This window comes from Ailuropoda melanoleuca, chromosome 9, assembly GCF_002007445.2.
Source record: "Ailuropoda melanoleuca isolate Jingjing chromosome 9, ASM200744v2, whole genome shotgun sequence".
Lineage (NCBI taxonomy): Eukaryota > Metazoa > Chordata > Mammalia > Carnivora > Ursidae > Ailuropoda > Ailuropoda melanoleuca.
The window spans coordinates 26,413,986-26,439,642 of record NC_048226.1 but is presented as its reverse complement, the minus strand read 5'-3'; the positions used below and the strand labels follow the sequence as shown (position 1 = coordinate 26,439,642).

Sequence of the window (25,657 nt, the reverse complement as noted above, 5' to 3'; positions counted from 1 at the left end):
ATAGTCTATTTTATTGGTGAGTCTTTACACCAATTATTGTTTGTGTGAGGTCTGACTCCACAGGGATGGTTGGTAAATGTTGGGAATGTGCCCACGTGCTCTTGGAGCCTACATGTAGTACGTGCATAGGAATATTTGAGGAGTGAAAGATATACTTCAAGATTGACAGTTTCTTCTATTTATAGATTTTTCTTGGATTTTTTTTGTAATGTCACTGAAGCAAACTCAGAACTAGATTTCTTAAAATTCAGCAGTTTATACCTCAATTTGGGGGAAAAAGCACTTAAAGAGTAAATATAATCAGTCAATTTATAATTATGGCCTCAATAAGTTCCATTTAAATGTAATGTATCAAACATGATGATTTGTTGAATAAATCAAATCATAGACACATTTTAATGTTCTGAAAGTTACAAAATCATCTAAGCTTCATAAAAAGAAAGCATTTCATCTATTTTAATTTTTCTTGTAAGTCCCTATTTGTCAAAAAGTAAAACAGTTTTTCTTTCATGATTTCAAAGTTTGCCAATATTATATAGCTGGAAGAACTCAGAAGGGTGCTCATGCTTTCCATAGTTGTGCAGTCTGTGTCACCAGGAGTCCACTGGGTCTCACAGATGATAGAATTTCCATTGCAGGAAATATTAGAGATTATTTGATTGAATCCTTTCATTTTATGAATAAAACTCAGGTATCAAACATATCAAATAGCACTCCATGGGACCCTTTTAGACACAGTGACCCTCAATGGGCACTCCAGACAGCTCCCTGCCCCTCCTAGACTCCTCAGTCACTGGGGAGAACGCATTGTGAATCTTGTGCGCCCAGGCCCATGAGGCTGCCAGTGCCACCCCTTGATAGGCAGGTCTGAGTGGACTAAACAGCCACATTCTGCTACTGCACTGGGTTTTATGTCCAGGATTTGTGTGTTCGTTTGGGAGGGACCTGCACCACCATCTGCAGCTTCTCTTAGGGGACTATTTACAGGGCACAACTTTCCTGGTCCTGAAGCCAAGTCAACTGTAGCAAGGCCCCAGTCCCCTATGGGCAGGGGAAACATGTCCTGGTGTTCTATTCCACTCTCCCCACCAACTCTGAAGTGCTATCTAGTCTGGCAGCGTGGCACTGACCTTGGTCTGAAGTCAGTGTCCAAGCTGTCCCCATGCCCGGCTGACCTCCAGGTGAGTGTTTCTTCCACCCCACTGCTTTTTGTGGGCATTCCTTTCATTCCTCCTCCTGGCCAGATGTCAGCCTTGTATTCTTCTGTACAAACAGGATGCCTAGGCAGTAGCCTTTCTTTGCAGCATCAGGAAGGGCCAGACTGGTTCCTCCTCAGCCTCCTTCTCCCTCTGATGGTGCAGCCAGTAGAGGATATTTTTTTTTTCCTTAGAATTTGCCATCACCCTAGGATGTAAAGCTTGGAGCTAAGTTCCAGTGAACCTGCAAAAGGACCTTATCTTGAAAGGTTCAAATCCTGCAAGGCAGTGGTTATTAGTATTTGCTGTTAGCAAGACATATGTGTATCATAGATTTAATCCATCGTACTCAAGTTTCCCTGCCAAATAAATGATAGGATTTTTAAAATTTGAGTACTGAGTTTTATATTGATTTCCTTTCCTCTATAATAATTTCTAGATATTTTCAACCATGGATTTGCAAATGCAACTAAGTGTAACCAAAATTTGGTATTAGACATTATTGACAGTTAAGTAACATAGATTGTAAATTTATGCTCTAATTATAGAATATATAAAATCATAATTATGATTTTCTCTTACATCTTGTTAAATAATGAGATATATGTTCTTGTGTGGACAGGGAACTATTTTTACATTAAGTTTATTGCCATTATAATGGTTTCAAAATGAGAAATGCAACTTTTAAAACCTCCTGAGATGATTACTGATATTGGATATCCAGGTTTACTTGTTCATTTGTAGTTTATTTATTTACATGTTGTTGTACATGTTGTTCTCACAGTGGCATGCATGTGGCATGTTGAAATCCCAGCCAAGCAAGATAAAACTTTCCCGATTGCCTCGTCTACCTGCTGTGTTTGATTCTGTCTGAGAGGCATCTTTGCTAGGGCCTTATCTTCCACATACAGAACAAAAAGTGTGATTGTGGAAATGTTTTCCTTAAGTGTTTAAAACACTTAATAGTTTCTTTGAAAAAAATTCAAATTTCAGAATATTAACTTTAACAAAAAGGGTACTACTCACACTTATTAAAGTTGGAAAATTTAGATAAAAAGAAGATACCTATGCATTACGCACCTTTGAGAATTACCAATATTTTATTGTATAGCCTTTTTATTTTCTATATGTATGTTTATTTCTTAAAACAAAATTAGAATCATTTTTTAAAAAATTAGAATCATTTATGCATATGCATAAATTTGTAATTAAAATATAATTAAATTCTTTTCCACATCACAATTATACATATTCTCTAATAACTTGCTTCTAAACTTTTTCTCTGTAAACGTATTGCTATATCATCTAAAAAATCATATGGCTATGCCATACTCAGCTGGCATTTTGGATATTTTCTACTTTTTCTCCACTTGAAACAGCTCTGTAAAGAGCATTTTTGAAACTGGATGACTCCTGATTCCTCTTGCTGTGTAGGGTCTCAGCAAGAAAGAGGTTATGTACTTGAAGGTCAAGGGTTTGGGGAAAGAATAGGTGTGTTGAAGTTCTGCACCAGATAAGAAGAGAAGTCATTGCTGCATGGACCAAAGGGGTGAGAGGAGAGCTGGGATTTGCAGCTCTGGAGAGGGCTGCCCAGCCCTGGTTTGTAGCAGGATGCTCCTGATAGTCTGCAACCTGGCCAGGAAGGAGCCACGAGTCTAAATACCCTGACCCTGTTCCTCCCAACTGTGGAGTTCTGCCAGTGTGTTCCATTGGCCAGACCCACACAAGACTGTCTAGAAGATAGAAGACCTTGATTGAGGTAGGGCAGGAAGCACGGCCTCCAGGTGCACAGAGCCAAGGAGAAGGCTGAGAGTGTGCTGGGGGCAGATGTGGGCTGTTCCAGTTCAGTCCCACACTTGTGACTGTTAGGATCTATTTTTATCCTAGTCCAGGAGAAAACCACCTGTCCCCAACACAAGAGTTGCATAATATTCCATCAGCTACTGTGCAATGTGGGGTGATGTTGATTCAGTTATACCCAAAACTTGAAGTGTTAGCTACTCTAGTGCTCTTCATATATGGCAATGGGTAATAAAGGGCAGGGGTGGGGGAAGAAGCAGTGAAATATCATAATGCATATCTGCTTCCATCCCAGCTTCTAGAGCTGACATGAAGTCTGGATTGTTAACCGGCTTCCTTCTTTAATGCCATCTTTGCCTTACCCTGCTACCACCTTAGCTACATGGATTTTATTCATTGTTGGAGGTGACCCACACCTTCATTCCCATAGGATCTGAGTCCTCGGTGGTCATGTCTTCACTGGAGTACCCAGGTGTCCATGGATTAGGACTGACAGAATGCATTCACCTACATGAATGCCCCACTTCTGGACAGTTCTCCTTGCCCCTATGAGGGAATAGCAGCCCAGCTCCCTCTGATAATTGGGATTGGTCTTCCTGGATAGCAGAGGGACTCCTCTTGTCTGCTTGATGGTTACAGCATATGAGGATCCCAAAAGGACACAGGATGCTCTCAGCTTCCAACATAACACCACTTTCATTGTGCTCTCTGTTAGCTGCATTTCCTGAGCTCAAGACTGTAGAGACAGGGAGCAAAAATTCATTAACTGGATTACTGGGTATAATAGCAAAAACGACCCCTCCCATCGCTACCCTTTGGTTCCTGCACTCATGCTTTCCAGTAGGTATTCAGGAGGTAGAGACATATATATTGTTCATTTGTTTAAAGCATACACTGCATAATGTAGGAGGACACCCCAACTTTGCAGAGTTTCGTGTTGCAGCAGCAGGTAGTGCAGCTGAACCTTCAGCAGGCCACCATTCTATTGAGTCTAGTGTTTCTGGGTAGTGGAGCAAATATTAAGACCAGTGGATTCTGGTATGATGTACTTCCTTCATTGCAATAGGAATTCCTGTCAAAGGAACTGGGGAGGAAACCAAGGATTGGAAAGCGAAATCTGAAAGTCAATAAATGATGGGGCTAGTTGAAGCCTTGCAGGATGAGAAAGGAAATTTTTATCTGTAACATGTATTTTTTTCAACCTAATTACAAAAGCCCTTTAAACAACCCAGATTGATTCTCTTACAGTTGTGGAGACCAGCAGTCTGAACTCAGTGTTGGCAGGAGGTTTCAGAGGAAGTCTAAAATGAGGGTGTTGTTTCTGAGGCTTCACAGGAAAATCATATGATTTTTCTCCTTAAACATATTAATCTGGTTGGTTACATTGGTAGATTTTCAAATATTAAACCAGTCTTTCATACCTGGAAGAAATCCCACTTGTTTATGGTATGTAATTTTTTTCATACATTTGTGAGTTCAGTTTTTTTTTAACATTTTGCCAGAAATTTTTGTATTTGAGTTCATGAGATACACTGATATGTAGTTTTTTTATACTATCTTTTTATGATTTAAGCTTCATAAAGTGAGTTGAGAAGTCTTTCCTCTTATTTTCTGGAAAAGATTGTATAGAACTGGTGTTAATTCTTTAAGCATTTGGTAGAATTCCCCAATGAAACCATCTGAACCCAGAGATTTTTTCCTTCCTTCCTTCCTCCCTTCCTTCCATCCTCCCTCCCTCCCTCCCTCCCTTCCTCCCTTCCTTCTTTCTTCCATCCTCCCTCCCTCCCTTCTTTCCTTCTTTCCTTCCTTCCTTTCTCTCTCTCTCTTTTTGAGATTTTAAGTTATGAAGTTGACCTTTTTAAAAGTTAAAGAGATATTCAGATTATCTATTTTATCTAAGTTAAGTTTTGATATTTTGTGTTTCTTGAGGAATTGGTCCATTTCTTCTTAGTTATTGGAGTCATGGGCATAAAGTTGTTGATAGTGTTATTTTTTAAAAAAATATTTTATTTATTTATTTGAGAGAGAAGTAGAGCACGAGTGGGGGGCAGGGGCAGAAGGAGCAGGCGAGAAGCAGACTCCACGCTGAGTGTGGAGTCTAATGTGGGGCTCCATCCCAGGACCCTGAGATCATGATCTGAGCCAAAGTCAGACACTTAACCCACTGAGTCACCCAGGTGCCCCAATAGTATTCTTTTACTATTTTTTAATGACTACAATATCTGTAGTGAAATTCTATATTTCATTCTTGATATTGGTAATTTTGTATCTATTTGCATGTTGTCAGTCTTGTTATAAGTTTGTCAATTTTATTGATTTTTCCCAAAGAAAGGCCTCCTCCCCACCATTGGTTCACTCTATTGTGCTTATATTTTAATGTTTTGATTTTTGCTCTGATCTTTATTATTTCCTCCCTTCTGCTTCATTTTGGTGTCTTTTGCTCCTTTTTTCTGGATTTTTTGAAGTAAGAATTTAGATTACTGATTTGAAAGTTTTCCTCTTTTCTAATGTTAACATTTAGTGCTATAAAATTTCCTTTCAGTTCTGCTTCAGCTGCATCCTATGCATTTTGATATGTTGTATTTTTATTACCATTCAGTTATCTATATTTTAAATTTTATTTTGTGGCTTCTTCATTGACCCATGGATTATTTAGAAGTATATTGTTTAGTTTTCATATGTTTTAGAGATTTTTCTATTGTCTTCCTATTACTGATTTCTATTTTTATTCCATCATTATGGTTGGAGAACATAGTCTGTGATTTCCATCCTTTAATACTTGTTGAGATTTGTTTTATGACCCAGAATATGGTCTCTTGGCAAATCTACGAGAACTTGAAAAAAAAGTGTATTCTGTTGTTGGCTGGAATGTTCCGTATATGTGAATAAAATCTTTTTGGTCCAGTGTTGTTCAGTTTTTCTGTATCTTCCATTATTTTATATCTAGTAATTCTATTAGATGCTAAAAGGGGGTTGTCGAAGCTCCCTACTACAAGTATGTATTTGTCTATTTTTTTCTTTTAGCTCTACCATTTTTTTGCTGTTTTATTATTCCCTGTGTACACATTAGGATTGTTATGTCTTTCCATTGAAGTGATATATTTATCATTATTTAATGACCTTCTTAGTCTCTACTAATTTTCTTTGTTCTTAAATCTAGCTAATATAATCATTTAATTTTTGTGTGTGTGATATGTCTTTTCCTGTCATTCTACTTTCAATCTTCCCATATTATGGACTTAGAAATGATTTTTTTGCAAATAACATGTAGTTGGGTTAATTTTAAAATTTACTTAAATTAGGATTTAAATTTACCACTTCTTTATTTTCTGTTTATTTCTTCTGTTTCTAGTTTTTTTTTCTTTTTTTTTTTTTTTTTAAGATTTTATTTATTTATTTGACAGATAGAGACAGCCAGCGAGAGAGGGAACACAAGCAGGGGGAGTGGGAGAGGAAGAAGCAGGCTCATAGCAGAAGAGCCTGATGTGGGGCTCGATCCCATAACGCCGGGATCACGCCCTGAGCTGAAGGCAGACGCTTAACCGCTGTGCCACCCAGGCGCCCCCTGTTTCTAGTTTTTATGTTCCTCTTTACTTGACTTCCTTGAGCTTTTTTGGGTTATATCTTGATTTATTTATAATATATTTGATTTTATCTTTTTGTATAGTTTTTGTACTGGTTGCATCGAGAGTTACAATATACATTTGTGACTTATTAGAGTTTACTGCTATTATCATTTACTGCTTTGAGTGAAGTGTGAAAACCTCATTTCTATTGAGATTTCTTTAACCTACTTTGTGTGTTTAACTATCACTATTTTGACTATCGATGTTATTATAATTTTTGTTTTGATTATAAAATATAATATATAAAACCCATGAGGAAAAGAATAGTCTGTGGTATGCACACATTTCTACTCTATTGCTTCTTTTCTTTCCTGATACCTCAGAATTCTTCTCTTTATAATTTCCTTTGTGTTTGAAGAACTCCTTTTAGGCAATATTTAAGGGTAAGTCTACTAGTAACAAATTCTTTTAGTTTTCCTTCATTTGAGAGTATCCTTATTTTCTTTTAATTTTTGAGGGATAGTTTCACTGGATATAGAATGTATCGTTGACAGTTCTTTTCTTTAATCCATCAAAAAATGCTGTATCATTTCCTCCTGGCCCTCATGGTTTCAGATAAGAAATTTTCTGCCATTCAAATTGCTGTTCCTTTATAGGAAATATATGGAATTGTCTGGATGTTCTCAGTATTTTTTTTTTTTTTTTTTTTTGGTTTCGGCTTTTAGTTTTCAGAAGTTTATGGTGTGTCTTGATGTGGATCTCTTTGGGTTCATCCTGTTACCATGTTCCTGGGGTTTGCTCAGGTTTTTGAACAATCTGTAGAGATTTGTGTACAGGTTTGTATCTTTGCCAAATTTGGGGAAATTTCAGCTTTTATTTCATAGAGTATTTTCTCAACCCTACACTCATTCTCACCTTGAACTCAAATGACATGGATATTAGATTTTTTTAGTAATCCCATAGGTCTGAGGCTCTACTCACTTTTTTTTCCAATTTGTTTTCTCTCTGTTCAGATTGGGTGAATTCTAGTGATCTGTCTCCAAATTCACTGATTCTTTCCTCTGTCCTATCCACTCTACCTTGACTTCATACTAAGAATTTTTTATTTAAGATTCCTCTTACTGTATTTTTTAGTTTTATAATTTCCATGTGGTCCTTTAAAAAAATAAGCTCTATTTCTTCACTCTGTTTTTAAATTTTTTTAAAGTTTTTTTGAAAAGAATTTGTAATTAATTATTGGGACATTTTTATGATGGATGCTTTGAAATCCTGTTTAGATAATCCAACATCTGATTTATCTCAGTGTTGATGTCAATTTGATTATCCTTTGTCATTCAAGCTGTTTTGTCATTTGTTGTTTTGTTTTGGTTTGGTTTTTGGTTTTTGATGTAACAGGTGACTTTTGGTTGTATCCTGAATATTTTATCCATTATTTTAGGGGATTCTGAGTCATACCGAAATATTTTATTTCAGCAGGCAGTCATTCTGTTTTAAGTTTAGCCCTCAGGTTCCGGGCTGTGGTCTATGGTTTTAATGACAGTTTAATTTTCAAAGAGGGGTAGGAGGGATTTCCTTAGGTTGGGCTGCCTGGGTTTCTCTGTGTTGGAGAAGAGGAGTCTCAGGCCTGCAGGAATGAAGAGGCCTCCTGTGTGGGTGTTTGTTATAGTGGGATCCCCTTTCCTTTTGTGGCCTCAGAACATTGTTTGGGCCATGCACTCTGATAGGATACCTCCACCAGTGTCCCACAGCTGCCTTAGGTGTCTCTTGGTGGAGAAGGGGGTTTCAGGCTGCTCTCCAAAGGACTGAGATCCCAGGTTTGTGTTATGGTGGCATCTCTGTAGGATCTGAGTGCCTACAAGGTGTTTCTCAGCAGGAGAGGGACAGCTTTTCTGACCATCTTTATTGTCAGGACTTCTACTGATATTCCTTATTAGGGGAGCCATGATCACCTGGTATTGTCAGAGGGATCCCATTCCACCCAGGAGAGGAACAGGCCCATGTGGCTGCCTTCTCTTGCTATGTTGGGGTAGGGGTAGGGGGATCAGAAAATGGTTCTGGGAGATGGATAATGTCCTGCTGCTGATCATTCTTCCTATCCTGGGGGACTGCTTTCCTATTATCACCTTTAAGAGTTCTCCTTTAGTTGTCTCTTGATTTATTTCCAGGATTTATAATTGTGCTTAGCAGAGATGAGCAGGTAGAAGGGGGTCTCCTTTGGACTGGAAGTCTCCTGAAATTGCTCATTCACTTATTTTTTAATGTCTGTCATTTTGTTTTTAGTTGGTTTGCAGTAAAGAACATACATTTGGATCTAATTCTAAACTATTCACTGTTATGTCCTATATTTGATATACTGTTGTATTTCCTTGATATTTCCTTCTCCCATCTACTGATGAAGTATATTGTTAAAATGCCTTTGAATCTATTTTCCCATGTGTTTTGAAGCTATAGATAATACTTGTATTCTCTTAATTATTAGCTTAAACATTAAAAAAAATAGCTAAACCTATCTTTACCTATAATCTTAAGAATAAAACAAGAATTGGCTGTTTTAGGGATTTGAGAGACAGCAAGTAGATTTATTGACTTTTCAGGTGGTAGGTTTTGGTTTGAGAATCGTGAAGGAGACACTGTTTCCACTTTTGCCCTGTGATTTTGAAAAGTTAGCTTCAAGTGCTTCTTGGATCTTTCTGGAAAAACTTTTGAGCAGCAGACATCCTTGTGTACTGCTGCAAATGCCATTCATTTTCTCAGAATGTTTGGCAAGAACAAAAACATTTGGTGCTTTCACAGCAGTGTGTTGTCCTCATTGCACTTAAAATAAAATCCAAATCCTCAACCATAGCTTATTAAACGTGAATGATCTGGCTGCTGCTACCACTCACACATTATATTCCATTGAATGTTCACTTGTTCACTGAATCCAGACTCAATGGCCTTCTTACTAGGTGAATGTGTATTTGTCCTTGTCAGTTCTATCTGGGTGCTCCTCCTGAGCATGCTGCTGGCTGCCTAACAGTGCCTGGCACATGATAAGTACTCAGTAAGCATTTGTCAAACAAATAAAGGAATGAATGGGACTGAGCAATGTGGAATATTGCTTTATGAGGATTTTACATTTATAAAGACTTATTTTATAAATGGAACTGTGTGTCCAGAGATATAATAGTCATTCACAATAATTATCACAGGTGCTGTGTGGAGAGTCATTCTTGGATGGATTCATCTAAGAAGGCTTCTTGTGAGGATATTTTTATAAGTCTTAACCTGAGAAGAAAGAGAAAAAAAAAAAAAACAGTGTCTCAGCAGTGTTAGGAAGCTTTGGCGATTTCTTGGTTCCTAAGCAATGAGTTATCCTTTTAGGCATGTTCATGTTTGTGTCCATTTCCTTCTTTGGGTGTCCAGGATGTTTGGAAAGTCTTCCTGTGCATCTAGATTTATTTGTGTCTTTGTCAGTAGGACATCTTTAGCTATGCCAAGAGTCTGTCACTGAAAATAATAATAGTGCTAATAATAAGAGGGATAAAGGCTCTAATTTGTAGGTTTCATGTAATAATTTCATGTTAATAGTTAATAACTCATGCCAAATTCCAAACCACACTTCACTGCAACATTCCAAGTTCCCTTTGGCTATCCATCATTTTCTTGTATATAAATTACTTTTTGGCATAAGCCCTGAGGTTTATAACATTAAAGTCATATATTTCTTATATTCTCAACTGTGTTAAGAAATGTTAAGACCAAATGAGACATAATGTGAATGAGTGAAAGAGTGTTAATTCACTGGAAAAATCAATTTTGAGGAGTTCTGGCAGAGAGCACAGTAGCCACACCTGAGGGGCGGAGACTGACTACCAATATATTCAGATTATAAGTTCAAAAATACCAATGGCTCATTCTTCTTGCCTTTGGGGAAAAAATAACAAATATAGAAACCACCCCCTTAAAAAATAAAACTAAGCAAATGAAAACATAGGAAAACACCACTATTGCTCCCAAAAATACTTAATAAAATTTTCTGTTCAGTTTTATTGCTTTAGCTTTTTTCAATAAGTATCCAAGTTTCCCCTAATGTATCTCCTCCATGGAATATGAAAACAGATAGAATTAGTTTTGAAGTTATAAATGCCTTCAATGGATCTCTGATTCAGTGTGAAGGAACAACATAAGAAGTTTATTTTTAGAGAATGAGCGTGGTCGTCTCACTTTTCTGTGAGGCACCTGAACACAAAGGTCATTTACAGACAAGATTGTTGGTGAGTTCACTGGAAAGATACATGCATAATTCTGGGGAAAAATGGACACACAGGTATTTTCATTTTTGGATGTTTGCAGCAAAAAGGATTTATAATGAGCTCTTTATCAAGTTCAGTAATCTGTTTCTAACCTAACTGTGACATTCTCTAAAAATAGTGCTGTGAATTAAGTTCAGTTAAAATAATTTCAATTATAATGTATTCCAAATGTTTGTGAAAATAACTGAATATATCAGCTGTTAAAATGTCAGAACTTTCAATGTGTTTGAGAGGTTTTAAAAATCAGGATGTGTGTGTGTGTATGTGTGTGTGTGTGTGTGTGTGTGTGTGTGTTTCCGATCAGGTCAGATTTTGATGGGGATGATTTTGAAATAAGATGAGATACCATGAGAAAAGAAGAAACCAGCAGGGAAAGGTAGATCAGAGGGTATCTGATAAAAGGAGCACATGACTTTCTATTTGACCTCTTGAATACTAATATACTTGTGTTTCCACCTTGGTACAATTGATGGTCATGGGACTTTTAAGCATTTCCTTTCAAATTCTGACAGGATTCATGTTGACTCGCATCCTTCTCTCATGCTGACCTCCGTTACCCAGCAGAGGGCTCTAGGATGGACACAAAGTCTAGCTATGCCCCTGCCAGATCCCTGGGTGGTGATTAGGGGTCCACTGATCAATTGCAGAGGATTTGACAGTGGAGAAACAGCACACTTAATCTATTTTTTAATCTAGAAGTTACCTGAAGGAAGAGTATTTTAACTGAGTTATGTAATAAGAAAGAATATTGAATTCTAGTTTTTCTTTGGGGGTATAAACCTATTAAAGTTTATTCCTCTCTCTGATTGCAACTGAAACTATGGGCAAAATACAAAAACCAAGTATCCATGGACTCTGAAAAATAAACAAACCCAGGTGGATTGTGGAAGGGAGTTAATACTTGGAGAAGTTACCCCCTTGAGGTGATTTTTTTCTCTCTCCTAGACCTCCCTCCAGGACAGCAAGCCTCAGTCATAGCATGGCATGGTGGCATAAATGCCCAGCACTCCCATAGTTTCCTCATCTTTCCACCCAGAGAAACCAGGGAAAGTAGCACCCATGGGCTGAAGAATGAGGGAATCTCAGAGAAGAGAGCCAGGGAATCCCACACCCCCAATTCTGTGCATGAACATACAATTCTGAATAATACATGTATGGCACAGACCCAAACCAGCCTAGTGAAGGCCTGGAGAACTATTTGAATTTAGAGTTGTTCATACAAGTCTCTAACTCCTGTATGCTGGACAGGCACAAATCAACATAGCAAGGTTTAAAGAACTCAACAGAAACTTGAACCATATGCACAAGTTTCCAAGTGCCGAACTCAGCATATGTGAGACAGACTGAAACTATCATGGAAAATATGAATTTGAACCACTATCCATGGAAAGTGAGACAGAAATTGTGGTCTGAACTTAACTTCTAACTGAAAAAGGAAAGAAAAGAATAATCTCCAGAAGATTATAACAGGACCCAGAGTCTACATATCTTAACATTGACAATGTCTAGGAAATGCCAAAGGACTCAACATACAAAGAATGAGGAATATATAATTAATTCTACAAGGAAAAAAAACAATAAATAGATCTTAATTGCAACATGATCCAGATGTTGAAATGAAAAAATATATAGTATCTGTTATAGACATTGTTGCTATACATAAACAATGAAGCATGGAACACTACATCAAAAACTAATGAAGTACTGTATGGTGACTAACATAACATAATAAAAGAAATTAAAAAATAAAAAAGTATCTATTATAACATGCTCAATGAGGTAAAGAGAAGGAAATTTGAAATGAATGAAAAGATAGGAATCTTTAAGAGAGAAACAGAAATTGTAAAACAGAAGCAAATGCAAAGGTCAGAACTTAAAAATACAACATTTCCATTAAAAAAAACTTTATGGCTTCAATAACAGAATGAATATTACAAAGGAAAAGGTCAGTGAATCGAAAATAGAACAATGTATGTCATCCAGTCTGAAGGGCTTGGTAAAGAGTCACATATTTATTTCATTTGTCATTTTATAAAGGAGTTCTTATTAAATAGTTCTATTTTGACTTTTTTCAATTAAGAAATCAGTTACTTTGAACTGAGTTATTAGATATAATGTTCAAGTATTTTGAAGATTTTCCTTTATGTTGTCTTACGCTGCATACCATGAGCCTTGATATGTGGGTTAATATACGGCACTAAATATATAAGTAGATAGTTGTTTATAGGCACATATCAAGGTGTGGACATAATACTGTGTATGTGTATTTATGTATACGTATGTGTGTCTATACACACATACATAATCATCTCTATTTGATATCTAGCAGGAAATTTTAATCTGGTTTAGACCTCTGGCTTTTCTTTCAATCAGTAGTATAGAATGAAAGAAAAGATGTGACTAGAGTTAATTGTTTTGCAAATTAAAAATTCTATTTATTTATGGATTATTATAAATCAGTGATTCTTATCAGGTGGCTAGGGCTGATTCTGTGGCACCATTGGCACTGCCTGGAGACATTGTTGGTTGTCATGCTGGGGACTGGAAGCCAGGGATGGTAAACATCCCACAATGTATAGGACAGCCCCCACAATTAAGAATGATTTAGTTCCTAATGTCAACACTGCTGACTAGATTTATGAACAGATTTATCTAAATGCATTTATCCTTATGATTTTCTTGATATAATAGCAAACTTGGCTGAGAATTATGATAAAAAAAAAACCCAACATTTAGGTTCCACAGCATTTTAAATGACGGCTAGCAAACAGCTCTACACATGGATAGGGTAGTTGTAAACTTGTATTTAAACATGGTCAAGCTGATGTTTTCAGTATTTATAGTCATTCATCATGGTGACATCACAGTGCAAAGGCCATATTTGAGAGGTGCAAGGCAGCCGTGTCATGCCCACATTTGGTTCTCTCTCGGTGCTTACTGCCCGGGATCCATTGTGAGCAGCCCAGCATCCCTTCCATGGCTGGGACCAAGGCAGCACCTGAGCAGGACAGCTCTTGCACTTACATCTCCTTCATCTAATCTCTCTCTTACCTTTCCTTGGACACAATTTTCTCAATCTGTCTAGTACTGAGAAAATAATTGCGTGCTGCAGTTAAGTAAATATTTACTTTCTTTCTTTGACACTTATAAAAACCATGCATTTTCTTTGATTCTTCTAAAACTATGTGATGTTGAACTTCAAGAAGAAACTTGGAATGCAACTTACTTGAAAGACCTATATGGAGTGACATTTCATTATGTATAGTTGAAGAGTGCTCCTATACACTGATCCTAAGGAGATGGCATTCCATTCGAATTTAAATTTAACGTGGACAGTAACATAAATCAATGAGAAATTCCTGCCTGTGGTATTGTACTTTCTTTTCAGTGAATCTTCAGTGTGCCTATCTGATAGTAAATTATTTATAGACTGAGTATTTGAGTCTCATCCATTAAAAGACATGAGAGCCTGGACCTGCCTTATGTTCACTTGTTTTCATTTTAAAGACACTTTTTTTAAAAAAAATTTGCATATATGCTCAGTTTTAAACTGTTTCTCATCATATATCCATTTCTTCTAGGCACTGGCACATCTCCACTTAATAGAATATGTTGGAGAACAGACTGCTTTGCTAATAAAGGTACATTAAATACTTCAATAGAATGTGCTTCAGCCACTGTTACTTTGATTTTGTAAAAAAAAAAAAATCTGGTAAGAATAGGTCACGAATTATGTAAAAATTATAGCAGGGAACATTTTTTGTCCTGTGTAGCCTGGAGATGAAGGAAGACTTTTTCCAAAGGATATATAATTACAGATGCCTGCAATTTTGATACTAGCCTTCAGTTAAAAACCGTCTAAGAAGGAGAGCAATAGAGACACCAGTGTTAGTAAGTGAATGCACAGCCCCAGGGCTCTGCCAGGAGATAAGTTCTGTGAAACCAGTGTGTGCTGCCACCAAAAATGAGGCCACCCTTCTCGCCTCCCCAGGGGCTAGTTGGCTTGGGTGTGGCTGGGAATCACTCTCCTCAGTTTCTTATAGACCCAGGTGAGTCTCCTGGTATTAGCCGAGAAAGCCCAGGCTGGTCTTGTTTGCACACCTGGCTCTGCCTTGGTCTTCTCCTAGGTGAAAGGGAAAGACTGACAGCCCTGTGAGTCCCACATGTCCTATCATCACATCATCCGTGTGTGTGATTTATCAATGCTGCTATAATATGTAGCACTGCTATTATTTGCTCCTTTCCAGATGGTCCCAGAGGATCAGCGCCTCGCAACTGCCATCATCCTGGTAGTCTGGGTTTCAGCCATTGCATCATCCTTGATTGACAACATCCCATTCACCGCAACAATGGTGAGTTGCACCATTCCTCCATGTGATAAGGACCCAAATTTCAGCCTGGACACAATCTGGGCTCACCAGAGGAAGCAGGGAATGAACCTTGTCCCTTTGCTGCACTCATAGCTCTAGAGGAAAGATGTGGCAAAGCTTGGGGCCAGCTGGGCCAGGGGTGCTGAGACCACACTGTAGGCTGGAATTCATGGGCAGTGCATCGGTAATTAGTTGTTTCAGGGTTAGCCCAACTGAGAGCTGCCACACCTCATGGAAAAGACAATCTGTTTATTTTTTTCTTTTTTAAAGAAAATTGTAAGATAACAAAGACAGGCTGGTTGAAGACATTCATCCTTTATTCCCTGTGAATACAGAAGCTGTTCTAATGGCCTGTGTGGCTTCTCATGCTTGGCTTGGGCTGGATTTTGAGTTCTCTGCGTGGTCCTGACTGGAGCTGAGATTGGGATACACATGAAAGGCCTTATACAAGGATGACGAGCCCTGTTTCTGCTGTGTCTTCTGATATCACTGATAGGTGTACGCAGAACTGTAAATCCCTGGTGTGACTGTGTAAAGGCAGGAATGGGAGCTTGCGTACAGGAACCTGGTGTCCTGTCATGAACACCTGAGGCTCCAGGTGTGCTAAGCATGTGTGAACACTCCTCATGACTGGACTCTGGACAGGGGAATTTTCTCTGTTCTTGTGACGTTGAGGGCCCAACCATACTCCTGCATAACAGCCTGCGCAAGGGGGCTCCCATCACCTTCACCCCCTTGTATCACATTAGGAATCATGTGGGACCCAAGGGAGTAGAGCAGAGAACCTGGCAGTGAGGAGTAGGGAGTGCTTCTCTCTTTCACAGGAACTTAGGCTGACCTGGCACTCGATGTCACTCACTCATTGCCTGAGATGGTCTGCAGGTTGACGCTCTAGTTACCTAGCTATTATTCTTCCATGATCTGGGTTTGGTAATTCTGAGCTAATTTTGTGGCTGTTATTATTTTGTCATGGAGTCCTGAGTTAGAGAAGTTGTACAGATGTTGTTGAATGTTCTGGTTTGGGCTCAGCAGGCACTATCATGACTGTGGCTGTGAGGCTGTGGCCCTGCAGAAGGCCAAAGGCAGCAGCATTTCCCAGCAGACTAAGGCAGCTGGGCCCTGGGCTTCTGAAATGCCAGGTCAGCTTGTGTGTGCCTTCCATTCTCAGATGAGGTATCTCTAGAAAACCCAGCCTATGTGAACCCATGAGGCCACACAGTGCGGCCACAGCAAACCCTGATCTGCCCTTGGGGCTCTGCGTGTTCATGAAGCAGCTACACCCTGCCTCCTGGGGAAGCTTCTAGGTTTCAGGACCCAGAGCTTCTCTGGGAGTGGATGAGAGGGTACCTATTGTTAGAAATTTAGGCTTCCCCATTTAAAAAAATATGACGCTTTTGATGTTTTCATTTTAACAATTAATTTTGTTACCTAAAATTTAAATTTAAAAAATCAAGACAATCATGGAAGATAGTATAACAAATATCTATATACTCACCAACCAAAATGAGGGAATTCAAACATTGTATTCTCTTTGCCTGGGGTTTTCTTGTTTGTTTTATTTTTAAGAAATGAAACATAGATGAACGTGACATACTCTTCCTTCCCTAACCTCCAGGATCATGTCCATCCTTCCCTGTACTGAGAGGACTACACTCATGAGTCTGGGGCATATCCATTCATTCGATGGCATGCTATGGAAGGGACCAAGGGAAAGATCTTGGTTTCTGTGACTCAAGATGGACAGACACCAAATGCTGAGAGACCAAAGATACAGCTATGGCATAAATTGGCATGCAACTTTCTAAAACTGCCAATTCTGTTCTGTGACTCAGCAGGTTGGCAGGCGGTGTCCATAGTGGCCGCATTAGAGGAGAACATGGAGAGCGACCCAGGTTTTCACCTTAGTCTGGAGGACCTAAACAGCTCTGGCTGGTGGGTGGAATTTTATGTTGGTGATATTCCCATGTTCTCAGCTTTGCTGTTTTCATGGGAGCTGAACAAGAAGACCCAAGAAAATTCTGTGGAAATGCTGTCAGGTCAATACAGGGGTATAGATAGGTTTGGCTGCCTGTGGTCATCAGATAACACAGTGAAAACACTGGAGCTGCAACACAGGTCCCTGCTGCCCAGCAAGCAGAGGACAGCCTGTGTTTCAGCCCAACCTCATTCTGCTGTGAGAACACGCTCTATCCAAAATCTTTCTCCAGGTCAATAGGACACATGTCTGTGGAGATTTTAACATGTGTGGAAACTTAATTAAGGGTCAGAAAGCTGACAGATGCATTCAGCATTTCCAATGACTAGGAATGCTGGCAGACGCACTGGTAAGGAAACCGAGGCTGTGCCTGACAAGGTTGTGAGTCGTCTACTCAGATTTTCTTTAGAAGATTATGAGCATGATTCCATTATTCCAAGGCAGTGAGTTGGAGAGACGAAATAAATCCCACCTCTTCCTGGATGGTATCTTCTTTCCAGGGTGTGTCTTTAGGTTGGGGGGGCATTCCTCCAGTATTCATGCTGTCAACCATGAGCTGAGAGCAGCAGGTAGGAAGCACTATTCACATTTATTCATGACATTTCTCTTCTTCCAATGGTCAGAGAAGAACACCAAATAATTCAGGAAATGCAAAAGACTTAAATTCCAACTGGCAAGATTGTGCTATTGAATTTTTGCTTATTTCACAGTGTCCAGAGTTGAAAGAACTAGATCATAGATGGGCTTATCTCTCTAATTTGGCTGGATGGGGCTTCAGTGAAAATTACAATACCGGCACAGCCTGGCTTTGGAAGAGCACCCTAGGGCTTTTTGGTATTAGATTTGCTCCTTTAAATTTTCCTTATTCCTTGGGCTCTCCTATTCATTTTGACTTTTGCTAATCTTTAATGGTAATACTATTAAACAATATTTAACATTATTAGGTCAATTTGATATTGATATATCATTACTGTTTAGGGCAATCAGAACAGACATGGAGTCTCTGAAGCAGGAAACGTGAAGCCCCCTTTCCACTTACTCTGTGTGTCATTGTCAATTCCTCACTCGCTTTGGGCAGAGCAGGGCCCAAATGGCTGAGGCTGTGGGAGACACTGGGGGTTTTGGATGGTGGCTCTCCATCAATTGGTTTGGAAATATTTCCTTTTTGTTTTGTTTTGTCTTTGATTTTCAATCAAGTAATTAATTTTTAAGTAGGCTCCACACCCAGCATGGAGCCCAGTGTGGGGCTCAAATTTACGACCATGAGAGGCAAGACCTGAGCCTAGATCGAGTCTTACACTTAACTGACTGAGCCACTCAGGCTCCCCTTTAATTTTTATTTTTTTAATTGAAGCATAGTTAACATACAGTGCATGTTAGTTTATACAATATAATGATTCAATGCTTCTGTATATTACTCAGTGGTCATAGCTTTAAATGTATTCTTTTTTTTTTTTAGCATGGTTGACATACAATGTTACATTAGTTTCAGGTGCACAGCATAGTGATTTGACAAGTTTACACATTATGCTGTGTTCACCACAAGTATAACTACCATCTGTGCCAATATGTTCCTAATATTATGTCATAACTGTATGCTTTATGCTGTGCCTTTTATTTCCGTGATTTATTCATTCCATAACTGAAAACCAGTATCTCCCATTCAACTTCACCCATTTTGCCCAACCCCCTACCCACCTCCCCTCTGGCAACCATCAGTTTGTTCTCTGTATTTATAAGTCTGATTCTACTTTTTGTTTGTTTATTCATTTGTTGTTGTTTCTTTAGATTCCATTCATGCGTGAAATCATATGGTATTTGTCTTTCTCAGCCTTAACAAATATTCCCATACAGTGTAATCCCATTAACCTCTGTGCCTCACCTTCCTTCCCCTTCCTATCTACAGTTGATAAGGAGCTGTGGGAGCCACACATGAACTCAGATCTGTTTTTGTAGGCACCAACTTAGATCTCCCCAGTACATTGTACTAGAAACTGTATTGGAAACCTGCAATACAATGCTAGTGACTGAGAATTCCCTGACAGCCTTTCTCCACTTAAACCTTATCTTTTCGGCTTCATTTGCTTGAACAGGAAGAATTCTCAGGCTATTTTCAAGTAAAAATGTGGTTATTCTTGTCCTGGATGTTAAATTCAAAGGATGGTAATTTACGCACATAATTTTGTGGGTTGTCTCTGACTTCTTGGATCCTCATCATTATCTGTATTAACATTCAGCTTTGGTGTGGAAGTCAGTTTTTCATGGCTTGTTCTCATGTACCTTCTTCCTGTAGGTCTTTGTAGTCTCCTCCCTGCTACGTGCCCTGCAGGAGGTGCTAGGGCAGAGCGCAGACTGCTGTAACCCCTGACAAAGAAAAATGCTCTTGCAGGTGGTAAAAGTCAGAAGCATTTCACATTTGCTTTTGTTGTTTACATAATTTCATTTTGTTTTCATTCATATTTTCTTTTTTCTTTTTTTTAATTTAATTTTATTATATTATGTTAATCACCATACAGTACATCCCCAGATTCCGATGTAAAGTTTGATTTCATTAGTTGCGTATAACACCCAGTGCACCATGCAATACGTGCCCTCCTTACTACCCATCACCAGTCTATCCCATTCCCCCACCCCCTCCCCTCTGAAGTCTTCAGTTTGTTTCTCATAGTCCATAGTCTCTCATGTTTCATTCCCCCTTCTGATTACCCCCCTTTTCTTTATCCCTTTCTTCCCCTACCGATCCTCCTAGTTCTTATGTTCCATAGATGAGAGAAATCATATGATAATTGTCTTTCTCTGCTTGACTTATTTCACTTAGCATTATCTCCTCCAGTGCCGTCCATGTTGCAGCAAATGTTGAGAATTCGTTCTTTCTGATAGCTGAGTAATATTCCATTGTATATATGGACCACAGCTTCTTAATCCAGTCATCTGTTGAAGGGCATCTCGGCTCCTTCCATGTTCTGGCTATTGTGGACAATGCAGCTATGAACATTGGGGTGCATATGGCCCTTCTCTTTACTACGTCTGCATCTTTGGGGTAAACACCCAGTAGTGCAATGGCTGGGTCATAGGGTAGTTCAATTTTTAACTTTTTAAGGGACCTCCACACTGTTTTCCAGAGTGGCTGTACCAACTTGCATTCCCACCAACAATGTAGGAGGGATCCCCTTTCTCCACATCCTCTCCAACAATTGTTGTTTCTTGCCTTGTCTATCTTTGCCATTCTAACTGGCGTAAGGTGGTATCTCAGTGTGGTTTTGATTTGAATTTCCCTGATGGCTAATGATTTTGAACATTTTTTCATGTGTCTGTTAGCCATTTGTATGTCTTCATTGGAAAAGTGTCTGTTCATATCTTCTGCCCATTTTATGATTTGTTTATTTGTTTCTCGTGTATTGAGTTTGAGAAGTTCTTTGTAGATCTTGGATACCAGTCCTTTATCTGTGGTGTCCTTTGCAAATATATTCTCCCATTCCGTGGGCTGTCTCTTAGTTTTTTTGACTGTTTCCTTGGCTGTGCAGAAGCTCTTTATCCTGATAAAGTCCCATAAGTTCATTTTATCTTTTATTTCTCTTGCCTTTGGAGATGTGTCGTGAAAAAGGTTGCTCTGGCCGATGTCATAGAAGTTGTTGCCTATGTTCTCCTCTAGAATTTTGATGGATTCCTGTCTCACATTGAGGTCTTTCATCCATTTGGAGTTTATTTTTGTGTATGGTGTGAGAGAGTGGTCAAGTTTCATTCTTTTGCATGTAGCTGTCCAATTTTCCCAGCACCATTTATTGAAGAGACTGTCTTTTTTCCACCGGATGTTTTTTCCTGCTTTATCAAAGATTAGTTGCCCAAAGAGCCGAGGGTCCATTTCTGGGTTCTCTATTCTGTTCCATTGGTCGATGTGTCTGTTTTTGTGCCAGTACCATGCTGTCTTTGTGATCACAGCTTTGTAGTACAGCTCGAAATCCGGCATTGTGATGCCCCCAGCTTTGTTTTTCCTTTTCAACAGTTCCTTGGAGATTCGGGGCCTTTTCTGGTTCCATACAAATTTAAGGACTATTTGTTCCAGTTCTTTGAAAAATGTCCTCGGTATTTTGATCGGGATAGCATTGAAAGTGTAGATTGCTCTGGGTAGTATGGACATTTTAACTATGTTAATTCTTCCAATCCATGAGCATGGAATATTTTTCCATCTTTTTATGTCTTCCTCAATATCTTTCAAAAGTGATCTATAGTTTCTAGGATATAGGTCCTTTACGTCTCTGGTTAAGTTAATTCCAAGGTAACGTATGGTTTTTGGTGTTATTGTAAATGGGATGGATTCCCTAATTTCTCTTTCTTCAGTCTCGTTATTCGTGTATAGAAATGCAACTGATTTCTGGGCATTGATTTTGTATCCTGCCACCTTACTGAATTGTTCTATAACTTCTAATAGTTTGGGAGTGGATTCCTTTGGGTTTTCCATATAGAGTATCATGTCATCTGCAAAGAGAGACAGTTTGACTTCTTCTTTGCCGATTTGGATACCTTTGATCCCTTTTTGTCTTCTGATTGCTGTTGCAAGGACTTCTAGTACTATGTTGAATAATAGTGGCGAGAGTGGGCATCCTTGTCGTGTTCCTGATCTTAAGGGAAAGGCTTCCAGCTTTTCCCCATTGAGAATAATGCTTGCAGTAGGCTTTTCATAGATGGCTTTTATGAGATTGAGAAATGTACCCTCTATTCCTACACTCTGAAGGGTTTTAATCAGGAAAGGATGCTGTATTTTGTCAAATGCTTTTTCTGCATCAATTGAGAGGATCATATGGTTCTTGAGTCTTTTCTTGTTGATATGATGTATCACATTGATTGATTTGCGAGTGTTGAACCATGCTTGCATCCCAGGTATGAATCCCACTTGGTCATGATGGATAATCCTTTTAATGTACTGTTGGATTCTATTAGCAAGGATCTTGTTGAGGATTTTGGCATCCATATTCATTAGAGAAATCGGTCTGTAATTCTCCTTTTTGAGGGGGTCTTTGCCTGGTTTGGGGATCAAGGTAATATTAGCCTCATAGAATGAGTTTGGTAGCTTTCCTTCTGTTTCTATTTTTTGAAATAGCTTTAGGAGAATAGGTATTATTTCTTCTTTGAATGTTTGGTAGAATTCCCCAGGAAAACCGTCTGGGCCTGGAGTTTTATTATTTGGAAGGTTGTTTATCACTGACTCAATTTCTTCATAGTTAATTGGCCTATTTAAGAAATCTATTTCTTCCTGTTTCAGTCTTGGTAGTTTATAGGTTTCCAGGAAGGCCTCCATCTCTTCCAGATTGTTTAGTTTTTTGGCATATAGCTGTTGATAAAAGTTTCTAATAATCCTTGCAATTTCAATGGTGCTGGTCGTGACCTCTCCCTTTTCAGTCATAATTTTAATAATCTCAGTCCTTTCTCTTTGTTTTTGGACAAGTTTTGCCAGTGGTCTATCAATTTTATGGATTCTCTCAAAGAACCAGCTTCTAGTCCTGTTGATCTGCTCTACTGTGGTTCTGGTCTCTAATTCATTGATTTCTGCTCTAATCTTGGTCAACTCCTTCCTTGTCAGTGGGTTAGGCCTGTCCCTCTGTTGCTGTTCCAGTTTCTTGAGGTGAGAATATAGAAACTGCATTTTAGATTTTTCTATTCTTTTGAGTGAGGCTTGGATGGCTATGTATTTCCCCCTTAGGACTGCCTTTGCAGTATCCCATAGGTTTTGGACCGTTGTGTATTCATTCTCGTTGGTCTCCATAAATTGTTTAATTTGTTTTTTGATTTCCTGGTTTATCGAGTCATTCTTGAGCAGGATGGTTCTTAGCCTCCAAGTGTTTGAGTTTCTTCCAGGTTTTTCCTTGTGGTTGAGTTCCAATTTCAGAGCGTTGTGGTCTGAGAATATGCAGGGGATAATTTCAATCTTTTGGTATTGGCTGAGACCTGTTTTGTGTCCCAGAGCATGATCTATTCTTGAGAATGTTCCATGGGCATTTGAATAGAATGAGTATTCTTTGGTTCTGGGGTGTAGTGTTCTATATATATCTATGAGGTCCAACTCGTCGAGTATGGCATTCAAAGCCTTTGATTCTTTGCTTAGTTTTTGCCAGGGTGTTCTGTCTATTTCTGATAGTGGGGTGTTGAGGTCCCCTACTATTACTGTGTTCTTATCTATATGTCTCTTTATTTTGGTTAAGAGTTGGCTTGTGTATCTTGCTGCTCCCCTGTTGGGGGCATATATATTAATAATTGTCATATCCACTTGTTGAATACTTCCTTTAAGAATAATATAGTGCCCTTCTGTATCTCTCTCTATGGCCTCTAGTTTAAAATCCAGTCTATCTGATATGAGAATTGCTACTCCAGCTTTCTTTTGAGGTCCATTTGCGTGGAAGATGGTACTCCATCCCCTTACTCTAAGTCTGAATGCATCTTTGGGTTCAAAATGAGTCTCTTGTAGACAGCAAATGGATGGGTCATGTCTTTTTATCCAATCTGCAACCCTGTGGCGTTTTATGGGAGAGTTTAAGCCATTTAGATTGATAGAGATTATTGACAGATATGATTTTAATGATGCCATTTCTCTTTAAAGTCTTTGTATCGGTTGTGACTTGCTGCTCTGTATCACTCTTGGGGCCTTTTTACCTTTATAGAGCCCCCCTTAATATCTCCTGTAGGGCTGGTTTCGTGGTTACGAAATTGGTTAATGATTGGCGATTTTGGAACGTCTTTATTTCTCCATCAATTCTGAATGACAGCTTTGCTGGATAAAGGATCCTTGGCTGCATGTTTTTCTCTGAAAGAGCTTTAAAAATGCCCCCCCAAGCCTTTCTCTCATTCCAGGTCTCTGTAGACAGGTCTGACGTAATCCTGATACCTTTGCCTTGGTACGTGAGAAATTTCTTTGCCCTGGCCGCTTTCAATACTGTATCCTTGGATCTAATATTTGCGAATTGCACTATGACATGCCGTGGCGTAGGTTTGTCCTGGTTGAGCTTGGATGGGGTCCTCTCTGCCTCTTGGACACGAATGCTTGTTTCCCTTGCTAGATTAGGGAAGTTTTCAGCTACAATTTGTTCAAATATCTCTTCTAGACCTCTGTTTTTCTCCACCCCTTCAGGGATGCCGATGATTCTGACATTGGATCGTTTCATAGAGTCAGTAATCTCCCGTAATCTACATTCGTGGGCGTGGATTTTTTTAAGACCAGCTTCTATTTTCGTTTTTTCTTCTACTAACCCATCCTCCAATTCGCTAACGCGTTCCTCTGCCTCGGTGACCCTGGCCGTCAGAGCCTCTAGTTTTGACTGCATTTGGCTCATAGAATTTTTAATTTCTGTCAGATTCGCTCTCATTTCTGCCCTTAGGGATTCTATATTCTCAGCAACGCTTTCTCTGATGCTTTTTTCAAGTTTACTCATCATCTTGACCATTGTTGCTCTGAATTCCATTTCTGATAATTGGGATACATCCATATGTATTAATTCTGTGGCCGAGGCCAATTCTGTGGCAGAGGCCACAGACTCATTATCTTTTCTTTGCTGGGGGGGACTTCTCCTTCTCGTCATTCTGATGAAGAGAGATTGCAGGGTTGTCCAGAGCCCAAGTGTTGACTGGGACCCAGGCCGTGCGCCCTTGTTTTATAGAGATCTTAGGGATGTGGGCTTCTTCCTTAAAGAGTTTATTTATTTATTTGAGAGAGAGAGAGACAGTCAGCAAGAAAGGGAACCCAAGCAGAGGAGTGGGAGAGGAAGAAGCAGGTTCCCGGTGGAGAAGCCCGATGAAGGACTCCTTACGGAGCGTTGTGATCACACCCTAATCCGAAGACAGGTGCTTGGTGACTGCGCCACTCAGGCGCTCCGGGTTGTGGGCTTCTTGATTTTTCAGCCTGCCTTCTGGGGGAGGGGCCTGCCTGCAGGTACTCAGAAAACCCTGTTTGGGTAGAGTCTCTGTGTCCCTTGCGAGGGGGGATGGGGATGGGCACCCTGTGAGCCGGTATTTCCGGGCTTTTGTTCTCTGGCGGCTTTCCCTGGCGGTTTGCTATGCTTCTTCTGAAAGAGCAGCAGCGGCTGAAATTCAGCCTCTGTCTCAGAACAGAGGGATAGTGGATCATTCTCCACTGATGTTCTGGCCACTTTAACTCTGTTTCTGTTGGTGCTGCTCAACCCTGCAGCATCCCGGGCTGTGCGCCCCACACCCGGCGTCCCAGCCCTCACTTCCAGGGCCGGCACGTCTCTGTCCTTTGTGTTTCCAACCCCGCCCGCCGCCAGCCGCCCCGCGCGGGCTCCCGGAGCTCCCCGTCTCAGTCTGGTGTCTCACGGGTGCTGACCGCGAGTCCGCCTGCTCCCCCGTGCAGGTGGCCCTCCAGCCGCCAGCCGCCCCGCGGACGCTCCCGGAGCTCCCGGTCTCAGCCTCGATCCAGTGAGCACACCGGAGCTCCGGAGCTCCGTGAGAT

General features: G+C 39.7%; 1 protein-coding gene across 2 annotated transcripts in view; it reads left to right on the top strand.

Moving 5' to 3' along the window:
- The window catches only part of OCA2 (OCA2 melanosomal transmembrane protein), a 437,584-nt gene that overhangs the window by 260,140 nt on the left and 151,787 nt on the right, over positions 1-25,657 (top strand). For both annotated transcript variants that reach the window (XM_034667989.1, XM_034667990.1), the window contains exons 20-21: positions 14,439-14,498; positions 15,105-15,209. In XM_034667989.1, coding sequence (XP_034523880.1) covers positions 14,439-14,498; positions 15,105-15,209 — 165 coding nt within the window. The remainder of the gene's footprint in view (positions 1-14,438; positions 14,499-15,104; positions 15,210-25,657) is intronic.